The sequence below is a fragment of the Tupaia chinensis genome, unplaced genomic scaffold (genome assembly GCF_000334495.1).
Source record: "Tupaia chinensis unplaced genomic scaffold, TupChi_1.0 Scaffold000545_1, whole genome shotgun sequence".
Lineage (NCBI taxonomy): Eukaryota > Metazoa > Chordata > Mammalia > Scandentia > Tupaiidae > Tupaia > Tupaia belangeri.
This window is the reverse complement of record NW_006160057.1, coordinates 3742094-3767830: the sequence shown is the minus strand read 5'-3', so window position 1 is coordinate 3767830 and position 25737 is coordinate 3742094. Positions and strand designations below refer to the sequence as shown.

The following is a 25737-nucleotide window of genomic DNA, read 5'->3' as shown; positions in this document are numbered from 1 at the left end:
GGCAGCTAACTCCTGGCCTCATGTCATTAGAAATGATGACAAGTTATCATTGGGAAATCTCTTCTGAAAATAAAAATTATAGGGGATACATTTGAAATCCTGTGTTCCAAAACCCCTTATTTGCATTGGTATTTTTGCTTAGAAAGTCTTACTAATGTTATTTACAATTGTAAAGAAAGAGTAATTATTGTAATCATAAAATTATACCTGTGTGTCCTAGGTGCATTCGTTTGATGGTACCAAGGAAGCAGCAGCTGCTTTGATTGACTTGGATCTTTATATAGGGTTTAATGGTTGGTACGTTCTTGGGTTGTTTTTACTTCTAACTTATATAGTAGATTTCTTAATTGTTTTACAGAGAATTGCTGATAAAGATTTATTTTTATTAAAGTGTATGTTTGTTTTGCGTTGATTCTTGCCTAGGACTTTTAGTAATTATGTAAGAAATTAAACAGTGCATAACTATTACAAATTAAAGCTCAGACGTTACAAACTAATAATACCCTGTGTTCTAATCATGGAAAACATTTTTTATTGTTGTTGAGATCAGCAGCTAGCTTTATCTTGCAATCCAATTTTTTTCTCAGGGCATTTTAAAACATATACATACACGTCATGTCTGACCATGGGAGAAAGGTGATTTTGTGACATTTATCTTACATCTCCCTGTAGGCAAAGAACCTCAGACTCAAAGACGTTAAGAAACAGGTATAAAGTTACTCCAAGTATGAGATTCTGTGTCTTCTGGCTTCTTACTGGCTGACCTTTCAGCTGTAATATCATACTCAGTCTCATGCACTCCCTATAGTCAGTCAGTGTAGCTAGGTCCCTGGGCTTGTTTTCTGTCAAATACATAAGAGCTTATGCCAGTATCTTTTCACAGGATGTCCGGGTAGCTCATCAAATAAATTGCAAAATAGTATAAGACTTGTTTTTCCTCTTCAGTGTTTCATTCTCTTAAAATTATTACTTTCAAAAAATTTATTTCATGAGAAAGAGACAAAACAGGTAAGAGACATTTCCTGGACAGGGTCTCACCATGCCACAAATCCCTACTCCAAGCCTGCCAGCTAGGCAGGATTACAGGTATGCTTACAGACTTGTCTAGCATGTTTAGGTCAATCTGAAAGCTGAATCTGGGGGCTTCCCAAATACCCCCAACCTCACCAGTGATGGCATACTTCCTGTACCACTTTGGCTTGGCCAAAATGATCACTTTTATGATTATATTATTTTTGGCTAAAATCTCTTTGGGAAAATAAAATCGTGAAATTATTTATTTGCTATAGAGTGTTTAAATGTCCCAGATTATTCTTTCATGTTTCAGTTAATTATTTAAATAATTTATAACTTAATATACAAAGAAATACCTATATAGGGATCAAGAAGTCAATTAGTACTAGAAGATTTTTTTTGGAGATGTTTTTGCTATAGGGCACGTGCACTTGCCAGAAAGACAGAGACAGACAGAGAGACAGAAAGTGAGAAATGACCCCCCTCCAGGGGGGATGGCCAGGTTGCAATCCCTTCTCCTCCATTCTCCTCTCGGGATCTTGGGCACGCATGCACATGCGCCCGGCGTAAGTTTAAGCCATCGGGTCCGGGACTCGAACTGCAGTCAACTCCATGGGAGTCCAGCAACATAGCCATTATGCCAACTACTGGTCTCTACTGTTCCCCAGCAAGCCACCACCCCATGTAAACTTTTCCATAGGCACGCACTTCACTGTTCGTCACATTTCTAAATAATATTCATGTACTTGTTATGTCCTGATTCATTCCCGTTTGCCTTGTCTCATTAAGATGAGCAGTTAGTTTTATATCCCATACTAGTCCCATTTCCATTATTGCCTTCCTATTTCACTTATTGTATTAATTTGATAATTTTGGATTATATACATTTCTAAGAAAAAGAAAAACTCAGTTTTTCCTACAGTTTACTTACAATACAAATCGGTTCTATAATGCCCAAATATGTGAGCATTTCTCCCCATCAGTAAGCAAGAAATCAATTCTGCAGCACATACCAGGGGGCATCCTGTAATCCAGTTCCATTCTGATACTTGGAGAGAATGTGCAGTTGAGGCTCAGTCCAACACTTCAGACACCAGTTGCAAGTCTGGGCCTCCAGAACATCTGACCAACCAGCTACAAGTTGGGGTTCTCCTTACCTCTTTAGGCTTGATTAATTTGCTAGGGTGGCTCACAGAACATTTAGTGGTTTACTCATAAAAGATATTTTAAAGGATACAAATAAACAGCCAGATGAAGAGAGAGAAAGGGGGTGAGGTCTAGAAAGCTCCCCAACACAAGAACTTTGGTCCCTACGCAGCTGGGATGCATCACCACCTTGCATGCATTCTTTTTTTTGTTGTTGTTTAAGAATTACTTACTTTGTTATTATTATTTTTAATTTGACTAGAGAGAAAAAAGGAAAGTAAGAAAGAAAGCCATCAGGTCCAAGACTTGAACCATGGTTGGTCATGTGGGAGTCCAGCACCTTAACTACTGTGCCACCTGCTGGCCCCCCTTGCATGGATTCTTGTTCCCTTCCTGCAAACCCCCCTACAGGTTCAGCTTTCCAGGAGCCCCCGAACCCTGCCCTCTTGGGTTTTTAATAGAGATTTTATCACATGAAGTTTTCCATGCAAGTTCGAAGCATGGAAAACTGTGAAGAAATGTGCTTGAACAAAGGGGTATGATTTAATGTAACAAGCTGAGCAGGGAACTGCAAGGCCTGTCTGTTCAGATTTCTTCTTGGCCTTCCTGTACGGTGTTCCTTCCAGCTGTGGGGCTGGAAGGACCCTTCTGAAATAAAGGTCTTGTGATTTATTATCAGGAAATCAGGGAGAGATTAGAGTTTCTGTGGCCTGCCTTGGGGAAGAAAAGGAGGTTAAGAGAGGGCAGGAGGTTGTCAGACTGTTCTTGCATCTTTCTCTTTCTGAAGCTGTTCCTCTGAAGCTGTCCTAGGGCCAGCCCGTGGCATGGTAGTTAAGGTGGCTGCATCCCAGGTGGCTGACCATGCGGCTGAATCTGGAACCCAGCACCTTGGGAAACACACAGGGCAAGTGCGTGCATGCTCAAAGTCCTAAAAGAGAGGAGAAATGACAGAGAGCAGACTGCAGTGTGACCGTCCCCCATTAAGGGTGGGTGTTTTCTCATTTCCCTCTCCTCCTCTCCAGTCTGTCTTCAGGGAATGCATGCACCCTCTGGCAAATTAAACCAACCAACCATCCAACCAACCAATCAACCTAAAAACTGTTCTTCTGGGATCAAAGATAAAAGACCAAATATATATCATAACGACACATGCGTATTCAGTGCGTTCCTTTTGTCTGTATAAATACTGTTGACTGCTGCATGCTTACATTTTTTTCTTGTACCACTTTTTGTTTTCCTGGAATAACTTTCGGCATATTTTATATACTTGGCTTTCTTCAAAACTTGAAGCTCTCTTCTTACACTTTGCACAGCTGCATGAAATTCCTTTACCTGTTTTTCCACATAAGGAAAACTGTCTCACTACGTCTGGTGGTTCCATTCATTCCAGACCCTTCTGTGTGTGTTTCAGTTTGGACCAGTGTGTCTCTTCAGTGACTGAACTATTCTTAGGTCTCATGTATTTTTGTTTCGGTGGAATACATCTCTAATGTTTACCTGAGAAAGTTTTCATGGGAACTAAGGTGTTCTTTTTTTTGAGATTTTGCATGTTTAAAAGTTAATTTGTACTACTCTTCTTCTTAAAAGTTTGCCTGGAGAGCTAATGAAAGGGGTAGGGGAACCCACTTTCCATTGATAGTTTTTCTGGACATAAAAGTTGAGATTAGAAGTAAGTTTCTAGGGGACCAGCAGGTGGCGTGGTGGTTAAGGTGCTGGACATTCCCACATGCTGACCATGGTTCAAGTCCTGGACCTGGTTGCTTGTTTTCTCACTTTCTCTCTCTCTCTCTGTCTCTCTCTGGTCAAAATAAAATAAGTAAATGAATAAATAAAATTAAAAATAAATAATTATTAAAAAAAAAAAAGAAGTAAGTTTCTAGGGGCCTGATGATAATGCAGCAATTAACACAGTGCTTACAGAAGGGTGACCCATATGGCAAGGTTCCCAATTTGTCTCCGGAGACCTTCCTAAATTTACTGGGTACATGTGTGCCCATAATCTGGGGCTGGCTGAGACCCTGTCAGGGATGCTTCTGTTTCTTGCACATGGTAGAAATATTTTAAAATAATTTTCAGTAATAATTAACAGTGTCCTAGCAATAGGTTCAAGTGTTCGTAGAAGTTAGTTGCTTTTCTGATTCCCAGTCCTTCCCTTGTGACTGTCTTTTCTGTGTAGAATTTTCCAGTGGAAGATTTTTTTGAACCATGAGATTTCAACAAGGTGTCTTCGGATGTTTTACCATTCCCTGTGCTTCTGTCTTGCTGGCCCCTTCCAGGTGGAGGTTCATCTTTGTCAGTCCTGGGGAAATTTTTTTTTTTTTTAATTTTTGTTCCTATTATTTCCTTGGACATTCCAGACTGAGAACTCTGATTTTCTTTTTATTGTACAATTTCCTTCTCAATTTTTTTTCCCTTCTAAGAAAGTATTTTATTTTTCAATCTTTTAAATGAAACTTAGTTCAAGTTTTGTTTCAATCTCTGAAAGCTCTTTGTTTATAATCTTATTTGACAAATGTATCTTCTCATCTCTTTAAAGATATTATAAAGTTATGTTTTGCTTTCCTTAGTGCTTTTATTTCCTCTGTTTCATTTCATTCTGGTCTCTGTCAAAATGGAGGCCTTCTTCAAATGTCAAGCAGGCCTGCACTACTTGGAAGCCATGAGGGAGGCAGCTCATCAGCTGGCAGGCTCAGATGGCCAACTGACTTTTTCACTAGAGATTTCCAAATGTCAGTTTGTAGAGACCTTTTTTTCTGGTTTGGTTTAGTTTCTCCAGAAAGGGATCATCTGATCCTTGCTGGCAAAATGGGTTAGGAATTTACAAATGTACCTGACAGGATTCTGGAGCAGGATGGGGTTAGATCAGTCAGCAGTCGCAGTCTCCATTTTCAGCCCCCTCCTTACCCCTGCATTCCTCTGTGCTTACACTTCTGCAGTTCAGTCTCTGATGTAGGTTCTCCAGAGGCCCTGCATTCCTCTCTGCACTAAGGTATGAGTAATCTGGAGTTCATCTTTTCTTTACCCAGACTTTGCAAACAATACCTGTTCCAGTTCCCTGCCTTATCCCAACTTTTCTCAGTACCTAGTTCTAGTTCTCAGACCTTAGGTGAACTGGTTTGTTGTTCTCCACGTCTGTCTCTGTAGACATAGCATTTAAGCCACTTAGCACTTCAACACAGGCCATTTATCATTCACTTAACGCTTTACATGTTGTGATGAGTAACATGGCTCCTACTTTAATCAAAAAATGCTATTTGTTTTTCTCCTTCTGGGGGTGATTGCAACAGAGGAGATAGAAAGCCTTTATTTCCCCAATTTAAACCCATAAATCTTACAGTCCTACTTAGAGTTTTCTGAATGATCTTGAGTTTATAAAGACGTAGCTTTAAGCTAATCACAGTGATTCCCCTCCCCCCTTTTTCTACAATATTAGCTTCAGAACTAATGGGTTAATCATATTTAATCAAAGTCAATTTAGGAACCAGCAATTAGCGTAATGGCTATGTCGCTGGACTCCCATGGAGTTGACCATGGTTCAAGTCCCAGACCCAATGGCTTAAATTCACGCTGGGCACATGTGTATGCGTGCTCAAGATCCAGAGAGGAAACTGGAGGAGAAGGGATTTCGGTGTGGCCATCCCCCCTGGGGGGTGATTTTTCAACTTTCTGTCTGTCTCTCTGTCTTTCTGGCAAGCATACGCACCCTATAGCAAAAACCTCCAAAAAAAAAAAGTCAATTTTAAAATTATATATAATAATTTTAAAATTCAACTCATTGTAATCTTAATTCTAAGTCTCTAAGATATGGTAACTTAATCTATTTATAGTATCTATCACATAAAGTCTTTGGTTTCTAAAGATTAGAGAAAACCCTCAAGAAAATGGGAAGGTATGTTTAAAACTTGATTACAGAATCATGCAGTTGCTTGTCATTTATGGGAAACCTTATTAGATGGAAATACTGATTAAAAAGACTTCCTTTGTTAGTATCTATATCTGTTTGGATAAATTTTTTTTAGAGAGAGAGAAATTTTTGCTATAGGGTGCTTGAGAGCCACAGAGAGACTGAAAGTGAGAAATCATTGCTCCCCTCCCACCCCGAGGAGCAGCCATCTGCTGGTCCCAGAAAATAGATTTTAAATTTTAAAAATCCTCTTTAAAAATTTATCCAAGGGACCAGTGGATGGCGTAATGGTTACATCGCTGGACTCCCACTTATTCAACTGCAGTTCAAGTCCCAGACCCAGTGGCTTAAAACTAACACCCAAATCCCAAGAGAATGGAGGAGAAGGGCTTACTGTGTGGCCATCCCCCCTGGGGAGGTGATATCTCACTCTCTGGGGAGCACACATGCCTCATACCAAAAATCTCTCAAAAAGATTTTTAGTTAACTCTTTTTTCTTAGATATGATAGTAGTATTGTGCTTACATTTTATAAAGAATCTTTATCCTTTAGATACATGCTAACACATTTCCTAAATTATATGCTGAAATGCAGAAACTATACAATATTAGGAATTTCTGTTAAGAGACAGTAGAGTTACCTGGATGGGACAGGATTGGTTAGGGATTGATGAGGGGGCTAGATGATGATGAGTAAATAATCTGTATTATCCAAGTTATATATAAATAATTTATATGTATATATTTATAATTTCATATACATATGAAATTCTCAAATGCTAAAAGCTGTAACAAGTGCTGAAATGAAAAATGCAACATAAGGAAGCAACCAAGATGTTCTCTGGTAGATGAATGGGTAACTACACCCAGACGATAGAATATTATTCAGTGCTAAAGAGACAGAGCTATCAGGCCCTAAAAAGATCTGAGGGAAATTTACATGCATATCACTAAGTTAAAGCAGTTCTGAAGAGGCTACACAGTATACAATTCCAATAATATGACATTCTGGAAAAAGGCTAAACTATGGCAACAATATGATCAGTGGTTACCAAGGGAAGGGAAGAGGGATGAATAAGCAGATCACAGCATTTTTAGGACAGTTGAAACTGATCCACTATGGTGGATACATGCCATTATATATTTATCCAACCCATATAAAGTACGATACCAGGAATGAACCCTAATGTAAACTGTGGACCTTGAGTGATGGTAATTTGTCTGTAACTTGTTCAGCTGTAACAAATGCACACTGTGGTGTAGAATTTTTAGTGGATGAGGCTCTATGCAGGACATGGGTATGTAAAGAATCTCCACCTTACACATGGTTTTACTGTGAACCTAAAACTGCTCTAAAATTAATTAAATCACAAAATAAATCTGTGACTATACAAACTTTCAAAAAGTAACACTTAAGGACAGTGTTGTCAGAACATTATATATAGTAAACAATGCCAAACCTCATTGGCATATTATGGTAGGCATTTATGTTTACACTCAAGGGTCTCTAGGAAGTGCTGGGATTTTGCTGATAAGAGTTTGAGCACTCTGCTGTATGCTGCTGGCTCTCTGAAAATAACCAACTTGCCATTCAAACACAAATATATCTTTCAAGGCTATCGCCACATCATCCCATTGGCCCAAACAAGTCTTGAGGCCAAGGCCAGATTTAAAAAGTGGAACTCATCCTAAGAAACTGTGCCTGGGTGTAGATGTATAATTATATTAAAGGAGAGTGAAGAACTGAGAGCAGTAGTCCAGCCTGTCTCAGGGGCTAAAAAATGAAAGTTAAGCAAATGTAAGTTAACATCCTTGAGTACCTCTTAAGTTATACAAATTATTCAGAAGCAAATTCTTTTTAAAAAATCAAATTCGGAGGACCAGCAGATGGCATAATGGTTACACCACTGGACTCCCAGGTAGTCCACCTCAGTTCAAGTCCCATCCCCCTGAGGATGATTTTTCATTTTCTGTCTCTCCAGTGAGCACATGGGCTCTATAGCAAAAATCTCCCTAAAAAGTAATGTCAAATTTGGGGTCAGCAGGTGGCATGGCCGTTAAGGCAATGGATCCCATGTGACCAGGCACCTGGTTCAAGTTCTAGATCCAGCAGCTTGAAAATCACGCTAGACATGTGTGCACGTGTGCATGTCCAAAATCCAGAGAGGAGAATGGATAAGGGATTGCAGCATGGCCATCACCCTGGGGCATGATTTCACCCTTTCCCCACCATCTCTCTGGCAAGTGCACACACCCTATGGCAAAACCTTAAAAAAAGAAAAGTTAAATGTTAAACTTAAGTTGATACAGAAAGTTATTGGAGAATCACCTTGATAGGTAAGGAAAATTGTATCCCTCCCAAAGGCAGATCTGGTTCAAATAGATCTTAATCTAGATTTTGTGAAGGATGAGAATGTGCAAATACTATCTAAAATATACTGAAACAAAATCTCTTACAGGGTTTCGGTTGGCTTTGTAATTTTAGGCATTTATGAAATAAAATACTCATTAAATTCTACCTTTTAAAATACACCTTTTTTTTTTAAAGCTCACTGAAAACTGAGGCTAACTTGGAAGTTTTGAAGTCAATACCTAGTGAAAAATTAATGATTGAGACTGGTAAGTTTGTTTTCAGAACCTTTAAATTTCATATTAAACCATACCAAAACAAAATCTAGAGACATTTGACTTTAAGTTTACTGTTAAAGTGAACATATATTTTTTAAATCAGCATGCTCATCCTCAATAATTCTACCTTCCAGAAGATTTTTGGGGTTATCAATTGAAGGAGAAGTATTTATGCAGTTTTTTTTTTTTTCTATTTTGGAAGTTTGGCTAAGCCTAAGCACTTAGTGGGACATCAGAATATGTGATAAAGAGACTGTGACTATGAATATTTAATTAAATAAGGAGTCTTGAGGCCAGCAAATAGCGTAGCAGTTACGTCACTGGATTTCCATATGGCTGACCAGTTTGAATCCCACACCTGGTGGCTTGAAAAATCACACTGGGCACATGTGTGTGTGTGCGCCAAAGATCCCAGGAGGAGAATGGAGGAGAAGGGATTGCAGCGTGGCTACCCTCCCCACACACACCCCAGGGTGATTTCTCACTTTCCCTATCACTTTCTCTATCTCTGCCTAGCATATGCCCCCCCAAGGCAAAAAAACTTAGTCTTAACTAAGTATTTAAGGTTTCAAAATCTATTCCAATTTTTTTTTACCTAGTTTTTTCTTCATAATAGTTTAATTCTGTAACACATTTTTTTAAAGAATTATTTTACTGAACTTTATTTATTTATTTATTTGGTCAGAGATGGATAGAGATTGGAGGGGGGAGGAGAGTTAGTAAGAAAGCCACCAGGTCCAGGACTTGAACCTCAGTTGGCCATATGGGAGTCCAGCACTCTTAACCACCATACCACCTGGCAGCCCAATTCTGTAACATTTTAAAATTGCAAATGTTTATACCAAATTGGTTTAATATAATTTGGTTTGGTATAATAATTTTAGCATCTGTTGTCTCTTAAAGTTAAAAGCTGTAACTTTTATTTAAAACCTATAACTGAAGTCTTTTATTACCATACACTTCAGGAAGTCAAAACTGAGCCATTCTGGAGAAATTAGGTTTATTTCCTTGGGCAGTTGTAAGAACTAAATGATTTAATTACAAGTACAATGCTTATAAAATACATATTACTATTCTTTATTACAGAAATAATTAATAGCCACTGTTTCACACTCACTAGTGGCAATCCAGAAATGTAACTTAAACATTTTCATGTTAGATTTGTATTTTAGGTTTGGGCCTCTTTTTAAAGTATGCCATAGACCCAACAGTAGTGTTAGCAGGGGAAAAAAGGCATTAAGAGTTGGAGAAGGTATTTAAGATATAAAATTTTATTTTGTATTTTTCTTAGAACTATTTTCTATTGCATTGATTTTGATGTGTTAGAGGCTGAATCATGGTCTCTGATTTAGAGGTTTTAAACAGACTTCTTTTTTGGTAAAGCTGACTTTTTCTTGAGACAGAGCAGGATCTTAGTGCCACAATCCACCCCCACCCTTAGTCAGCATGGAGGACAGGCATGCATGTGCAGGCACCCAGCATGTCCTAGGAAGCAAACCCAGGCCCATTCCAATGCAAGTCCATTGCACTATTGTGCCACCATATGGCTCCTACAAGTTACATGTTAAGTTGATAATGTCCATTAAAAAATAAAATTCAGGGCCAGCTAGTAGTGTTAAAAGGCAGTTGGATCTTACATGGCTGACTGCACTATACTATTCAAGTCCCAGAGCCAGCAGCTTAAGAAAAAAAAAAAAAACACTAGAGAAGGGAGAAGAGATTGTAGCATGGCCATCTCCCTCCCCACAAAGTACTTTCTCACTCCTGCCTTTCTGGGGTGTCTCTCCTGCAAGTGTACGCTCACTATAGCAAATAATTTTTTAAAAAAAAATGTAAAGGTAAACCCTTAACAGAACACTTTCTTTAACTCTAGATGCACCTTGGTGTGGAGTCAAAAGTACACATGCTGGATCAAAATATATAAAAACTACATTTCCTACCAAAAAAAAGTGGGAAAATGGACACTGTTTAAGAGATCGAAATGAACCCTGCCATATAATGTAAGTATTTGTTTTCAAGGTCTTCAAAATAATTAAAAATCCACCAAATACTATTTAGAACATGAACTCAAGGGGCAGAATTTAAAAAGTTTTGTGTGTGGAATCCAAATGAAGTTAAAGACCACCATTTTGAATGTAGTGATTTGGAATAATTTGTACTGGAAGTGCTCTATCTAGTTCAGCTCTTTTCATATGCGGTGAGAAATTCACGATTTTGGTCATCTGTCATTCTGTAGGAGAGGGAAGAGATCTTAAAGCTATCCATATAATCACCTTCCTGTTTCGTTCTATTCTCATATAGCTTCCCCTGCTGCAGTCTGTATCACTGAAGCTTCAGCAGAATTTGTGTTAATGGTGTCTGCATCTTAAATGATTTGACAACCTGGCTTAAATCTAAGAAATATTTAAGTTTCAGAACAAAAGAACTGATAGGTTTTCCTTTTCCAACCTTCCACCCCAAAGAGATAGAAGTTTACAGAATTTTACTTCTATAAAAACAGTTAGTTTAGATATTTTTTAAAATTATAACGTGTAGCACATGTGAAAAGAGGGGCAATATATTATACATCTAACTGTCAAAGAACTATAAATAACATAAAAAACAGGAAAGGTTGGTTTTATCATTTTAATGGCCACATAATCCAGTTTTTATTTGTACAAATAATTGAAATCTAGACTATAGCAGTGTAATGTGGTTCACCAGTTCAGACAATTGTGCACACTTATAAGACATTCATAAAAATGAATATTGGATTGTTACTTTGAGACTGAAATAACTCCTTCCATGTTTTTAACAGGTAAAATGAGGTAAGCCTGATCTAAATTCTGCAGGCAGAAAAGTGAAGAACAGTTCTATAAAAATATATTTGAAACATTCTTTTCCTTTTTTTGCCAGCAGCCAGCTTAGAGGAAGTAGCTTCCCACTGTGTATCCAAGTCTACCTTCTGCACTGCTTTAATCGTACATAAAATTATAGCTCTTGACTTTAGCTATATATTTGCAAGATAAAAATCTCAAGGTGTTTCTAAATGTAGACTGTTAAGAACCATGAAGGCTTCAGTATCAGCTGTAATGATGAATATCTGTTCCTCAGTTAAGTAGGAAAAGCTTGGGAAAATCAACATTTGCAAGCTGAAAAATTTTTAAACGTTTCAACAGTATACATGTTATTCCACTCTATTGTCATCTCCTGATTAGCAAGTTAACTCTCATTCACAAAGTCATTTTTATCACCCACCATTCTGTTAACAGTTTACATTCTAATTACATAGGGGTCTTTCCCCTCCCTATTAGATTATAAATTCCTTGAAACTGACATTTTGGGGCTCCTGCTTTATGTGAGAAGAGGTACACATTACTAAAGCTACACAGAATCAAGACAGTCCCTGCCCTCATCCATTCACCAGATGAATTGGTACATTGTGCTAGGCACTTTGGATAAGGCATTCAAAGAGTCAGTCAAGGACCCCTGCCCTCCTTGGGAAAACAAGCAGATACAGTATAATCCAAGATGGTAGTACTACTGTAGAGGTATGACTATATGGCAGGGGCTTTAAGACATAGCCACTGTCTGTCTTGAGGAGTAGGAGAGAACTCTAAGGTGACATTTTAGCTGCATCCAAGCATGATGGAAAGCGAGGCTAGAGAAACACTTTGAGCAAAGGCAGACTGTAGGACTTGACTGATCCAGGGAACACTGAAGAATAGTGTGACAAAAAGTAGGATGCATGGGGTAAAGTGGAAGAAGGTAGTTTGGGAAAGGAGTGAGCCCAGACTGTGAAGGCTCTTGTATGCCAACCTTAATGTTAATAGTTTGAACTTTACCGGGACCAAAAGGATTTTAAGCAGAAGAGTGGCAATTATTTGTAAAGCTGTAACTGGTATCAGTATACGGAAGGAGACTAGTGGCAATCTTAGAAGATTTTAAAGCCCTGTGCCTAGCATAGAAGTGCCACATTAAATAAAAGTCATTAAATTCTTCATATTCTTTTTAGAGTAACTGCAACTTTAGGCCACAGAACATATATATGGAAATAGCTTGAATTCAAGTTGTCCAAAAACAAACTTCATTATCAGTGTACAAAATGGAATGTTCTAGTCATCTTCATTGTACTTATAGGTAATTCCTAAATGCGACTAGAATGATTTTGCTATACAATGTCACTTTAGCAAGGCTGTTGTGAACTTCAGAACGGTTTATCATCAGCAGCACTACTTAAGAGTTCCAATTCTGAGTAGTCCATACAGAGGAAACTTACGTATTTTACTAAGAACACTGGATTTTTACTGTTTTAAAGTGTTAATAGATTTGCTTTTGCTGTATTTTGACTGTCATATAACAAAAAAAAAACTAGTGTAATCAGTTAGTATACATATTAAACAATGCTTTGTGTCTCTCTTACAGAACAACAACAAAAAATTCCAGTTAATCTAAAATCCCTATGTCTAATTCCTTTAGGTGTTTACATTTAAATACCCATTACGGAACAAAAACTAAAGACAAAGAGTAAAGAATGTTTAATTTTGAATTTAGAACTAATTCATGTATAAAAATATTCTACCTATGTATAATACTGCTAGGATATACTAGTAATATCATTCTAGACAGAGAAATGCAAAGCTGGACACCTGTGCTATTATTTTCTCTTGCAAAGAAAAAAGTAATTGGTGGAAAGGCACCCTCACACACACACTCCAATAACCACGTGATTCTAATAAAGTAACTTCATCAGCTGTCATTGTATTTAGCGATCATGCAGCTATTTCTTGCTCTCTAAAGAACTAGTTCTCTAAACAGCTTTCAAACTTTGGGTGCTCTTCCCCCAATACAACTTAAAATTGTGATTCATTATACACATACATACATAAACCCAAACCAAAAATGGATGGTACTTACCCTAAATGCAATATACTTTTCCTTTTCTTTTAATTTATTAAATGCTCATCATGACCCACTAAAGATGTGTTAAGACCCAGTTTTAAAAAACTCTTCATTTCTACTGAGTTTAACTTCATGACTGGTGCACATCATGTAGAAGGGTGGTTTTATACCTTACTTGAACCTGTTTTTTCTTGGTGCTAGTAATGTGCAAGATGGCCCCAGAAAATTGTCTATTACCTGTAATAAGTTAATTTTTCTACTGAGACTACTGAAAGTCTTAATAACTGTTAAGTTTTACTTACTGTATTAAAGGTACTAGTACGGTATCTTTCTGACATGAAGAACAGATGGTTCTTAAATGGTTTTAAAACAAAATATAACTTGAAATTTAACCATCCATTTTTGTTTTTGTTTTAGTCAAATACTGGAGATAATGTCAGCAGTAAGAGATGAGGATCCACTGGAGTTAGCCAATACACTATATAACAACACCGTTAAAATTTTTTTTCCTGACATGTAATTGGTAATGTCTTCCATTTTCTATCATGTTTATAAAATTTCATGTAAAACTGAAAGTTTCAATAAAGAAATTACGTGAAAGTTGTCTGAAGTATTATATTTCACAGCACACTGTCCTCCTCAATTCTACCCATAAAAATCAGATCAGGATCTTTTATATCATTTAATGCATGAATTTAAAACAATGAAAATCCCTAACTATTTTCATTTTGTAATCTCTTCAAAAGTCTGAAAATCAATTTTAGGACAACACTGCAAAGACAGAATGGCTAACAAATACAATGATTGTACATAAAAGTTAAATAATTAGCACATTCTGGTTGATAACAAAGTTTAGTTGATATAAGCTCAGTTCTCAGTCTCTGAATCATGACTTTCAAACCCAGCTCAACTACACTCTACTCAAATTCTAAAAAGATTTCTCACTTGCTTTTGGCAGGTGTTTACTTTCAAAATTACCTATATATAGCCTTTATCCTCTGTTCCAAATTATTTGATTTCTTTGACTTTAATGTGGTTTCCTGATTTGTGTTTTCATTCTCCTACCCATTTTAAAGAAAAATTAGGGTCCAGAGTTAAATACATTGTCTAATTTCAGTGAGGAATCTTTGGCACAGTTGACGCACCGTATGATTATTATATCTATTAAAAAGCTGTTTGTTCAAATTGTCAAAAACGTGAAAACATTTTATTCTATGTACAATAATGTACACAAATTTAAATAGGTCACCAAAGAGACCAGAAGTAATTAAAGAGGTATATTTACAGTAGCACATCACAGTAAACGGAAAACCATTCACAGATTCAACATTGATACTGTTTTTGTGCTTGGTTACACACTGAAGTGAAGCATATTACTCCATTTTAGATGAACTGAATCTTAAACAAATACCTCAATGATTAGTAAATGCTATTTTAATCAGTATCATCATTAATAAATTCTTCAGCTGCTGTGCCTGTGTGTTGAATCACTCCATTTCTTTCTCTCTGATCATCATCATCACAATCTGTACTGTCATCGTCATTCAATTCCCTGTCAGATTCAGCAGCAGCTTCTCTTACAATTTCCTCTGGGTTTTCATTAGGTGCAATAAATCCATTGTTGTTGGATATATTTGAATTATCCTTGATATCATCTTCGATGTACACTTTTTGATGGCACATTGGACAAGTATCTTGAATGTATAGCCATTTCCGAAGGCAAAGTGCATGGAAATAATGATTACACGGTGTAATACGAGCAGATGTTGTAAACTCATGATAGCAGATTGCACATACATCATCTATTTCTTGCAAGCGGCTCCCCTTTATTTCAGGAAGTGAGTTAATTTTCTTAACAGCTGTCCTACGATTCATGAATGTCTTCCAGCCATTTTTTGCTTGTAAGTAGATGTTGAAATATGCATGTAGGCACATCATACAAGCTCGAATTTTACTTCCTGACTCAAACATCATAGTATAAGCCCCATTTCCAAACATTACTACTCCAAATATAAATTCAATAATATTGCCTGTTGAACGAACATAGTAGACATAATCATCAAGCTTTTCCCAGAGGACATTATAGTAGCCATCAATCATGAATAAGGTATAAACAGTGAGAGAAACAATTACTTTTAAGCATAGTTCCACGCAAAAGGCTGTAACTGCAAACAACCATGTATTTAGTGCATAGTGATGCCAAAGAACATAACTGAGTAAAACAGGAAGAATAAAGAGGCAGGCAGAGACAAACAGCACAGGAAAATGTCTACGAAAAGATGACACATGAGAGGCACTGAGAGACATCAATACAGGGTCTGTCATTCCATGGATGAAATGCAGGACTGCAGTTAATAAAAGGCACATGTTTCTACTTAAGCGAATAAGTCTCTCCTCTGGTCTTAGCCCACTTAAACCAGTCTGAAGAGCCAAAATAAAAAATAAAACAGGTGCTACAAAGCCAAGCCGCCTGTCATCTTCTTCAGTTGATCCAATAAAGGCCAATATTCCAAGCCCCAAATAATGGGCTATTGAGGAAATTACAGCACTCATGCCCAGTACAGTTAGTGTAGAATCACATCCACTAATTATAAGATTACAAATGAGGTCCCAGAAATCATCCCAAGAAATAAAGAAGGAGTTGGTTTCATTTGCCATCCTTAAAATGTACATTAACACTGAAGCCTGAGCTGTAATTCTTGTTAGCCAAAAGACTCGTAGTATATCTGGGAAACGAATCCTCTTCCATGTGTCCTCCATCAATAACTGTAATCCATAAATTCGATACATATGCCTAACTAAAAGGTAAACATACCGTGTAGAATAATAAAACCATTTAAGTTTCACTGCCAATACAAGCACTGTATTTAATGTGAGTATCAAGGAAGAAGTAAAAACTAAAGTCTCTCTGATGTGTAATGGTAGCTCTGTGATTAAGCCTATTACAGGAACCAAGAGATCCAAAATAATTAACTGTGAATAGATGGAATGAATCTGGAGTAGAGTAATATATCCAATTCCAAATGTTAACTGTAGAACGATGAGTGCCATCCACAGCGAGGGACCTTTTCGAGGAAGCAGCTCAATTCCAAAAGCTGATGTGTTGTAGGCACCATAGAAGTCAATGTGCAAAGATGCGTAATAATTCACCAACACTGAAGTTGCAGCTAACAGAAAGGCTGAGCTGTACATGTAAAACTTGAAAAGTGATCGCTGTGACAAGATCAGAACAACACTGGATACAAATATACCTGTTTAAAAAAGAAAAAAAGGAAAGGTTATTTGAAATATTTTAAAGACTGTTTTACCTCTAGTTATGGCATTCTTCCTTTAATTAGGAAATAGTCATATTTTCAAAGTTATGAACATTAAGCCTCATGATAATTTATGCTTAAAGACCAATAAAGATTTTGTAAAATCAAAGTTCAAGCAGAGAGACCAGGCCAGCAGGTGGTGTGGAGGTTTAAGGCAGCTGGATCCCACGTGGCTGACTTTGCAGTTCGAGTCCAGGACTTCGTGGCCTGAAAATCATACCAGGTGCATACCTATGCATACTCTAAATACTGAAAGGAGAATAGAGGAACTGCGGCATGGCCATCCTGCTACAGGGTGATTTCTCACTTCCCTCCCCTGGTGAGTGTGTGCACCCAATAACGAGAAAAGGGGGGGGGGTCAAGCAGGGAGTGTAAATTATTTTTTTCAATATGCTATTCACAAAGTGGTAAATTAATCTTCACTAGTGACTAGTCATAAGCGTTTCTATAATTTCATAACCAGTCCTTCCTATTTTTCTTTTTTTTAAGTTTTTGCTATGGGATTCAAAGAGAGAGGGAGAGAGAAACTGAGAACACAACCCCCACGTGCAATGGCCATGCCACAATCCCTTCTCCATTCTTCTCTCAGGATTTTGGGCACTGAGTCTTGGACTCAAACCATGTAGTCAGCCATGTGGGATCTAGTTGCTTTAATCACCACACCACCTGCTGCAGTCCTTTTTAATAACGTTTTTCCTCCTGAAGTTTATTTTTACACAGATGAAGGGATAATTGGATTAGGAGATACTGCTGTAGAAAAAGTGCCATTTTGTTTTTTACAAATATACCAAAAGCAAAGGAGGGAAGGGATGTAACAGGCAATGAAATGAGACTATAACCTCAAAGTCCAGCCACAGTGGTGCAGCAGTAACACAAATCCACAAAGCTAGAGCAGTATGGAAGATCTGGGTTTGCTTCCCAGGTTGACCTATACATGCGCCTGTGATACTGGTTGGCAGGTAAAGCTGAAGGAGCATTGCAGCATGAGATTCTGTCAAAGGAGCGGTCTCTCTCTCATGAAATAAACAATACTAAACTAACAATAGAAAAACCAAAGCTGGACAGAGGTGTCAAACAGTGCAACTGGGGCCACATGAGAAGTCTTGGTTTATTTCCCAAGACTTCAGTGTACATCTTGGGTGTGCACACACATGCCATAATCCAGGCTGGTTGAGGTGTGTAGACCCTGTTGAAGATGCCTGCCTTCCTGGCTGTCTTGCCTCTCTTTAGCTTTCTCTCTCGCTCATGAAAAGAAGAAACTAAGTTTGGATGTGTCCTACCAAGTAACAATCTGATACTATTACCTGACAAAAATCACATCTCCAGGATGTAAAGCAAGAACATTTCAAGAACAGTACACACTTGTCTTAATTCCTATCAAAAGTTTGTAAGTAGGGGGACCAGCAGTTAGCGTAATGGCTATGTCACTGGACTTCCCACGTAGTCAACCGTGGTGCGCGTCCTGGACCTGGTGCCTTAAAACTCACACCGGGCGCATGTGCGTGCGTGCCCAAGATCCCAAGAGGAGAATGGAGGAGAAGGGACTGCAGCATGACCAACCCCCCTGGGGGGTGATTTCTCGCTTTCTGTCTCTCTGTCTGGCGAGCGCATGCGCCCTATAGCAAAAACCTCTCCTGAAAAAAAAAGTTTGTAAGTAGATAACATTAAAAAAATGTTTTTATGCCCCTATTCCTATCTGTACATATGAAAAGAATGAATCAGCCCTCATTTTATGGGGATGGAGGTGGGGGGTGGGGAGGTCTTAACTTCCCAAGTAATAAATCTCCAAAGTAATATTCTCTCTCATAGCTTTAGGAGGGATTGGTTAAATCAAAGTTCCACTGCATTTTTCACAACTTTATAAACATGAAGCTCCCTATTGGCTTTATTTCCTCAGACCTATAGGATTTATGGGTGATCTCATAGGTAATAGTATAAGACCGGCTACATATAAATGCTTCTTGATAAAGAAAAAAGTACTTTGGGACACCAGAGAATAGAATGAACTGAAATCACAACTCAGGAATCTCAGTCAGTTCTCCAATGATTAGTTTTCACTGAATTTCTCAAGGAAGGAGACAATGCAAGTACCAAGAGCAATTCAGGAGCTTTGAAACTGTATGGGAACTATACATAATTCCAGAAACAAGCAAATGGAAACAAATGGGGGAGGAACCACCACACATGTTATCCAACAGAGTTAGCTCTTTTAAGTGTAAAGTTCATTTAGATCCTTAAACTCTTCTGGAAACTAAAAATTAGAAGGAAATAAATCATTTTACTAAAATGCCTTTAACATGAACTAAAGCATGATGTGGAAAAACATTTCTCTATCCAGCAGAAGAAATATGATGAACAGAAATAAATGTTATTACTACTTTACACCCAAGAGAGCCCTAAGTGCAGAAATTTAGTAACAAAGTATCTTGAAATGTTAATATTTTGGTATAGTTGATTAAAAAAAAAACTTAAAACAAACCCTCATATTAGGTTTAATGAAAAAAAAAAAAAAGAACTGGGCCCGGCAGGTGACATGATGGTTAAGGGTGCTGGATCCCACATGACTGACTGCAGTTCAAGCCCTAGACCTGGCAGCTTGTTTTCTCACTTTCCCTCTCTCTCTGTCTCTCTCAGGTCAAATTTTAAAAAAATAACAACAACAAATGGAATCAAATAAATTTTTTTAAATAGTTAAACCCTTAAAGAGAATTATTAAGTGAAGAGTTAACAAATGTTTCTAGTCTGTCTTCCTCATCTTTGATACTGTGAAATATATACAAGAGCACTTTAAAACATTCACAGAAGGGGCCAACAGGTGGTGATTTAAGGCTCTGGACTCCCACATGGCCCATTGTAGTTTAAATCCTGGACCCAGCACCTTGAAAATGCCAGGCGTGTGTGCATGTATGCTCAAAGTCCCGAGAGAATGGAGGATAGGGGCTGTGGTGAGGCCATCTGCACTGGGGGGTGATTTCTCACTTTCTCTCTCTCTTTTTCTTTCTCTCTCCAGTAAGTGCACACACTTCATGGCAAAAACCTAAAATAAAATAAAATAAAATATTCACAGAGAACTATTAACTATTAGTTATTAGTTTGTTATTAGTGCTGGCCCTATAGCACAGAGGTTAAGTGCTGCACAGAGGAAGCTGGATCCTACATGGCCACAGGGTTTAATCAGCATGAACAGGGAGGTGAATGGTCGGGGGCAGGGGAGGGTTAGTGGTGGTGGTATGTATGCATATCCAGTATCCCAATAGGACCAGGACCGAGAGGAAAAAGTACTGTGGAATGACTGGGGCCTATTTGAGGGGTACTGTCTCTCTTTCTCTTATGCCTGAACATGCATCCTATGGCAAATAAACAAATATATAAACTGAATTAAAGTCAAAGACAGATATATTTTGGTAAAAAAAGCTACTGAAAGCCATCTATAGTTTTTTCACACTATGCAATTTCTATGAACTCAAAGACTGATTCCTCTTATTTGGTTTTTGTTCCCATTTTCTAACATATAGTTTCTAAAATCCCTGGAATCTAGACTAGCTAACAGCATGGGATCAAGGCAGGTGGGTTCCACATGGCCAACAGCATGGTTCAAGTCCTTGACCTGGCAGCTTGAAAAACACACTAAGTATGTGTATGTACCCAAAATCCCAAAAGGAGCAGTGGAGAGGAGACTGCATCATGACCATACCCCTAGGGGTGGGGGCAAGGGGTGTGTGTGTGTGTGCTGGCAAATTTTTAAAATTAAAATCCTTGGAAGCTCTGCAATCTACGAGAGTGACCTGTAGGCTAATCAGATGACTGATGGCTGGTAGCCTCCGGAAACCCTCAGGATGGAGCCTGGTTGCCAGGAAAACTAACCATGTGATTAGAGGGTTGTAACTTACAGTCATACCCCCCCCACACTCTCACCTCTGATGAAGAGAAAGGAGCTAAAGGTTGAGTAGATAAATCATTGGCCAACGATTAATGAAGTTTCATAAAAACACAAAAGAATTAAGTTCTGAGGGTTCTTTTTTTAAGGTTTTTGCCATAGGACACATGTGCTTGCCTGAGAAAGAGACAGAGAGATGGAGAATGGGAAAGTGAGAAATCATCTCCCGAGTGGACAGCCACATCACAATCTCTTTTCCTCTTGGGATTTTGTGCATGCACGCTCACGTGCTCGGTGTGAATTTCAAGCTACCAGGTCCAGGACTTGAATCACAGTGGACCATGTGGTGGCCTTAACCACCATGCCACTGGCTAACCCCGAGAACTTTTTAATAGCTCAGCACGTTGAGGTTCTTGAACACCCAGAAAGGGCACTAAAGCTCCGTTCCTCCCTCTCCTCTGCTTCTCCACCTCATCCTATACATCTCTTTTACCTGGCTGTTCATTTGTATCCTTTGTAAATGGGTAAAGCTAAGTACAGTAGTTCCCCTTATCCCCCTTATCTGAGGTTTCTTTCACTTGTAGTTTTGGTTACTCACAATCAAGATCCAAAAACAGTATTAATAAATAAAGAATTCCAGAAATAAATAATTCATAACTTTAAATTTCACACCATTCTATATAGTGAAAATGACATCCCTCACCATCCTTACTCTGAGCACATATCTTCCTTTTGTCCACCATATTCATGCATATCTAAGCTTTGCCTACCATTAGTCACTTAGCAACCATCTTGGTTATCTATCAGATCAATTGTTGCAGTACCACAGTGCTCAAAGCTCATGTTTAAGTAACCTCTTATTTCACATAATAAGGGCCCAATGTGCAAGAGGAGTGATGCTGGCAATTTGGTAATGCCAGAGAGAAGCCATAACACCTCTTTTAAGTGAAAGAATGAAAATTCTCAGTAATAAAAAACCAGGTAGGCTGATGTGTTAAAAACTAAGGTAAGAACAAATTCTAAGGCAAAAACAAGATCTAAGGTAAAAATAAAGCCATTAAATTTATGGAAGACACATACAGAACATGTTCCAATGGATGGTAACCTGTTGAGACAGAAAGGACTTCAGCAAGGGATTCCCTGAAACAAGGGGGTTGATTTCTTACTGTCCAATTTACAAACTGTCATAGGTATACACAGAAAAAAAACCATAAAGTGAGACCAGCAGTTGGCCTAATGGCTGTGTTGCTGGACTCCCACATAGTCGACCATGGTTTGAGTCCCAGACCTTGTGGCTTAAACTCATGCTGGGCATGTGTGCATATGAGGCCAAGATCCCCGAGAGGAGAATAAAAGGAGAAGGAATTGCGGTGTGGCAATCCCCCCTGGGGGGTGATTTCTCGCCTTCTGTCTCTCTCTCTTTCTGGCAAGCACAAGCTCCATATAGCAAAAACCTCTAAAAAAAAAAAAAAAAAATTCTGGCAGGGAGGGGAGATGGGAGGTGTCTTAATGGTTACAGGTAGCTGGGTTCTGCATGGCCAACACTGTGGTTCAAGTCCAGCAGCTTGAAAAACATGTTTTATTTCCATATTGCTAAAGTGACTATCCTTGCCCATGGTCTTGGTACAACTTCATCTCTAGGCCAAATCCCCAGAACTAGAATTGAATCAAAAGGTATACAGTAAATGTCAGTTGACAGTGCCAAATAAATGGTTTTACCCAGAAGTTATAGTCTACTAAAATTGTATAAATGTATCTATTATAAATATTATAAGTATTTACCTATTACAAATAGGTAAAAAAAAAACTTTGCCAAACTACTTTTTAAATCAAACTCTGAACTCTTCACTAATCTAATAAATAAAATTTTGTTTTTACTGTATTTCTTTAATTATAAATAAAGCCAAGTACTCATTTTCCTTATTGACCACCTGCATTTCATTTGTAGCAAATTGCCTGTACCAGATCTTTTTTCTATGAAAGTATAAGTTTCCGTATTGACAAAATGAAACTCTTACTAGGACTTTAATCACATACGATGTAAATACGTTCTCCTCAGTCTGTCATTTTACTAATTTTTTAAAGAGTTATGCCATAAAGAAGCTTTTTATTTTTATGTACTCCAACAAGTAACCTGATTTTCCTTGTAATTTCTGGGATTTTTTTTCTTAATGTTTAAAAAAAAATCCTTTCTTACCCAAATGGATTATTATCCTATGAGTAATACTTTTAAAACAAACTCCTATGCTTGCATTTTCTGCCTTGGATTTAAATTTGCTAATTCGGCATTATGCTGCTCGGGATGGAGTTTCATTTAGGTTTAACACCTCCTAAGAAATGACTTTATGTGTTTAAATATTCTATATATTGTCATATAATTTTATTTGGATCTTCAAAATTAGATACTTTTTTCCTAACTTATTGAAATCTTAAATCAATTAGAGACCAAATAAAAGTACAAGGGTAGTACATTTTTGTAGAGGAGCAAAGTAAACACTTCAAACACTACGTATAAAATTGGTAATGCCTTTTACTTAGAGGCAGATTCCATTTACATTAAAAATTTTACTAACTAAAAAAATGAAGCTGACAAATAATGACATTTACAAAATACGACTGAAATATACATTATGGAAAAACTAGGCAGAACAATTAATTTCAACTATTTATTGGTATCTTTTCACAAGAACCAGTCACATTTAATAATATATTTGTTCTTAATTACAATAAATTATAGCTCCACAACCAGTTTTTTTTCCCCATACTTATTCTTAAAAATGTGAATTAGCATAACTATACCGGCATAAACCAGGTGACAGATTTGGAAAATATTTTGTATTTCTCAGAAAATATAACCCAGAGAATATCCTGACCAACCTTTTCAAATAAACAGCACCAACATTTTGCTGATGCAATCAAAAGCCCAAAATCTGCAACCAAGTACTGTATTAACTGAAGCATTAAAATATTTTTTAAAAGCTATCAAGTTTACTAAAACCCTAACACTTAAATCCCCTAGTACTGTTTTAAGCTTACGTCCAAACTCATTGTCCTTAACACCCTATGAGAGAGATACACACCATCACTGTTCATTTTGAAAAAGGTAAAGAAAACCAAGGCACGAAGCTGTCAAGTAACTAGCCTCAAGTCATGTTTTCTGTCAAAAACAAACTCTGATGACTACAAAAATAGAAGCAAAGAGTATACATGGAAAACACCAGTTTGTTCAATATTCCTAAGCTGCAAATGATTTAATTAAGGAAAATACTCCTTTTCCACATAGCTGCCTAGTTTGAGTATCAACAGAGTACTGCATTAAAGAACCAGGTCCCAAAGGGGTTCTCAGAGAATCTGCAGCTACCATGCCATAACAACACTGAAAGCATTGGCTACACTATTTCTGGAATGAGTATGCAGAATAGTTTCAAACACAGCCCCATTTCTGCCACAAATCATGGTGGCAGTATACCTTTGCAATGTCAGTAGGAATGGCTGGAATTAAGTAGCTGGTGGGCTACTCAGAAGACTTACACTAAGGACATCACGGTCACATCTTTCAGTCCTAGGATCTAGCAATGTGATCATTACTACACTATTTGGTATCTGGACTGCAGCTGTACTGAGAAGGAAAGTGTACCACGCTAGTCAAAGGTATTTAAGTCCAGACTCTGGCAATCCCTTAGCAGCTGTGTACCCTGAGCAAAACGCTTAACCTCTATGACCCTCAGTTTCCTCATTTGTAAAATGAGAATAACACCAAGCACCTGAGGGATGTCTGAAGGTTAAATTAGATAATCCCAGTGAAAATATTTTGTAAAAGTACCAAAGGAATGCAAAGTATTGTTATTTACTGTTAAGAACAAAATCCAGTCTCGATTGTCATTCCTTTTTTGTAGAAATAAAAGCAACAGATGGCCCATAATTCAAAGCTTGGAAAAGATCTCACCATCACCCAAACCCTCAGCAACACTTCAAAAGCACTAGCTTACTAAAGGCTGAACACAAGAATTACCTCATCAACAAATTTGCCAAGTTGCAATTATTTAAAAAAATTCTTTTACGCATAAATGCTCCTCACTGTGGTGATGTAAGTGAAGATGGGGGAGTGAAATATAAGTTCTTTTTAACGCTGTTCATATGCAACAAAGACAATGATTTTCAAATGTCTCATCGCTTTCTAGCCAAGTTTTTATCATCGTTTCCAATAGCTTCCCGTTTATTCATGAAAAAGTTTAGGGCTCGTTATAAGCATCCCCTTCTTCATGAGGATTTCTGATTATGGTTTCAAGGTCTGACATTCGAAATCCTGTCTCCATCGCTTGCATGTCATTTACCGCAGGCACTTCACGATCCTGGGGACCCGTGAGTGCAGCACGAGTGACAACATACACTGTGGAAAGGGGGAAACCGAGGCCCAGGCCTTGGCACAGGTCCGGGATCACATACGGCGAGACCCAGAACAAGCGGTGGCTGCTTTTCCGAGGCTGTCGCGTAGGACGCGGAAAGTCAGCACTCACTCCCCGAGAGAAGCAGCAGGCAAGGGGCCGCATGCTCACACATCCGCGCTCGCTCCAGCCTCACTCAGTGCGGCACTGAACGCGGGGCTGACTCGCCGAGAGGACCGCTGGTGCTGTCAATTCTGAGGCAAGTGTCACCTCCTCAATCCCTCCCTGCGGATTCGCCCCTGCAGGGGATGAATCTGTAGTTCTCACACACACACACACACACACACACACACACACTCACGACCCACGGGCAGGCTCCCCCGGCGCGTCGCGGCCCGCAGAGCCGCCCCGGTGGCAAGATACCCAGTGCCCTTACCAAGGAGCCGGAGGAAGATCTGAAACACGATGCAGAAGCGGCCCTGGCTGGAATCGTAGTAGGAGTTGAAGATGGCGTCGATGATGTAGAGGCAGGGCACCCGGAGCCCCACCTCGAGCGCCGCCCAGACCTGCTGATGGGCCATCCGCACCT

At 38.3% G+C, this 25737-nt stretch overlaps 2 protein-coding genes across 2 annotated transcripts; one reads left to right on the top strand and one right to left on the bottom strand.

Annotated features, from left to right (window-relative positions):
• Window positions 1-220: 220 nt before the first annotated feature.
• Window positions 221-14437, top strand: TATDN1 (TatD DNase domain containing 1; the record flags this gene model as incomplete). Its single annotated transcript, XM_006157545.2, has 4 exons — window positions 221-297; window positions 8612-8682; window positions 10565-10691; window positions 13990-14437. Coding segments are annotated over 4 exons (378 nt in total), but the record flags the coding sequence as incomplete, so codon positions are not given.
• On the bottom strand, window positions 11696-25731 carry RNF139 (ring finger protein 139). Its single transcript, XM_014591232.2, has 2 exons — window positions 25585-25731; window positions 11696-16823 (listed from the first exon to the last, which is right to left on the bottom strand). Exons 1-2 carry the CDS (start codon window positions 25727-25729, stop codon window positions 15007-15009), a joined length of 1962 nt encoding a protein of 653 aa, XP_014446718.1. The 5' UTR covers window positions 25730-25731; the 3' UTR covers window positions 11696-15006.
• Window positions 25732-25737: the final 6 nt, after the last annotated feature.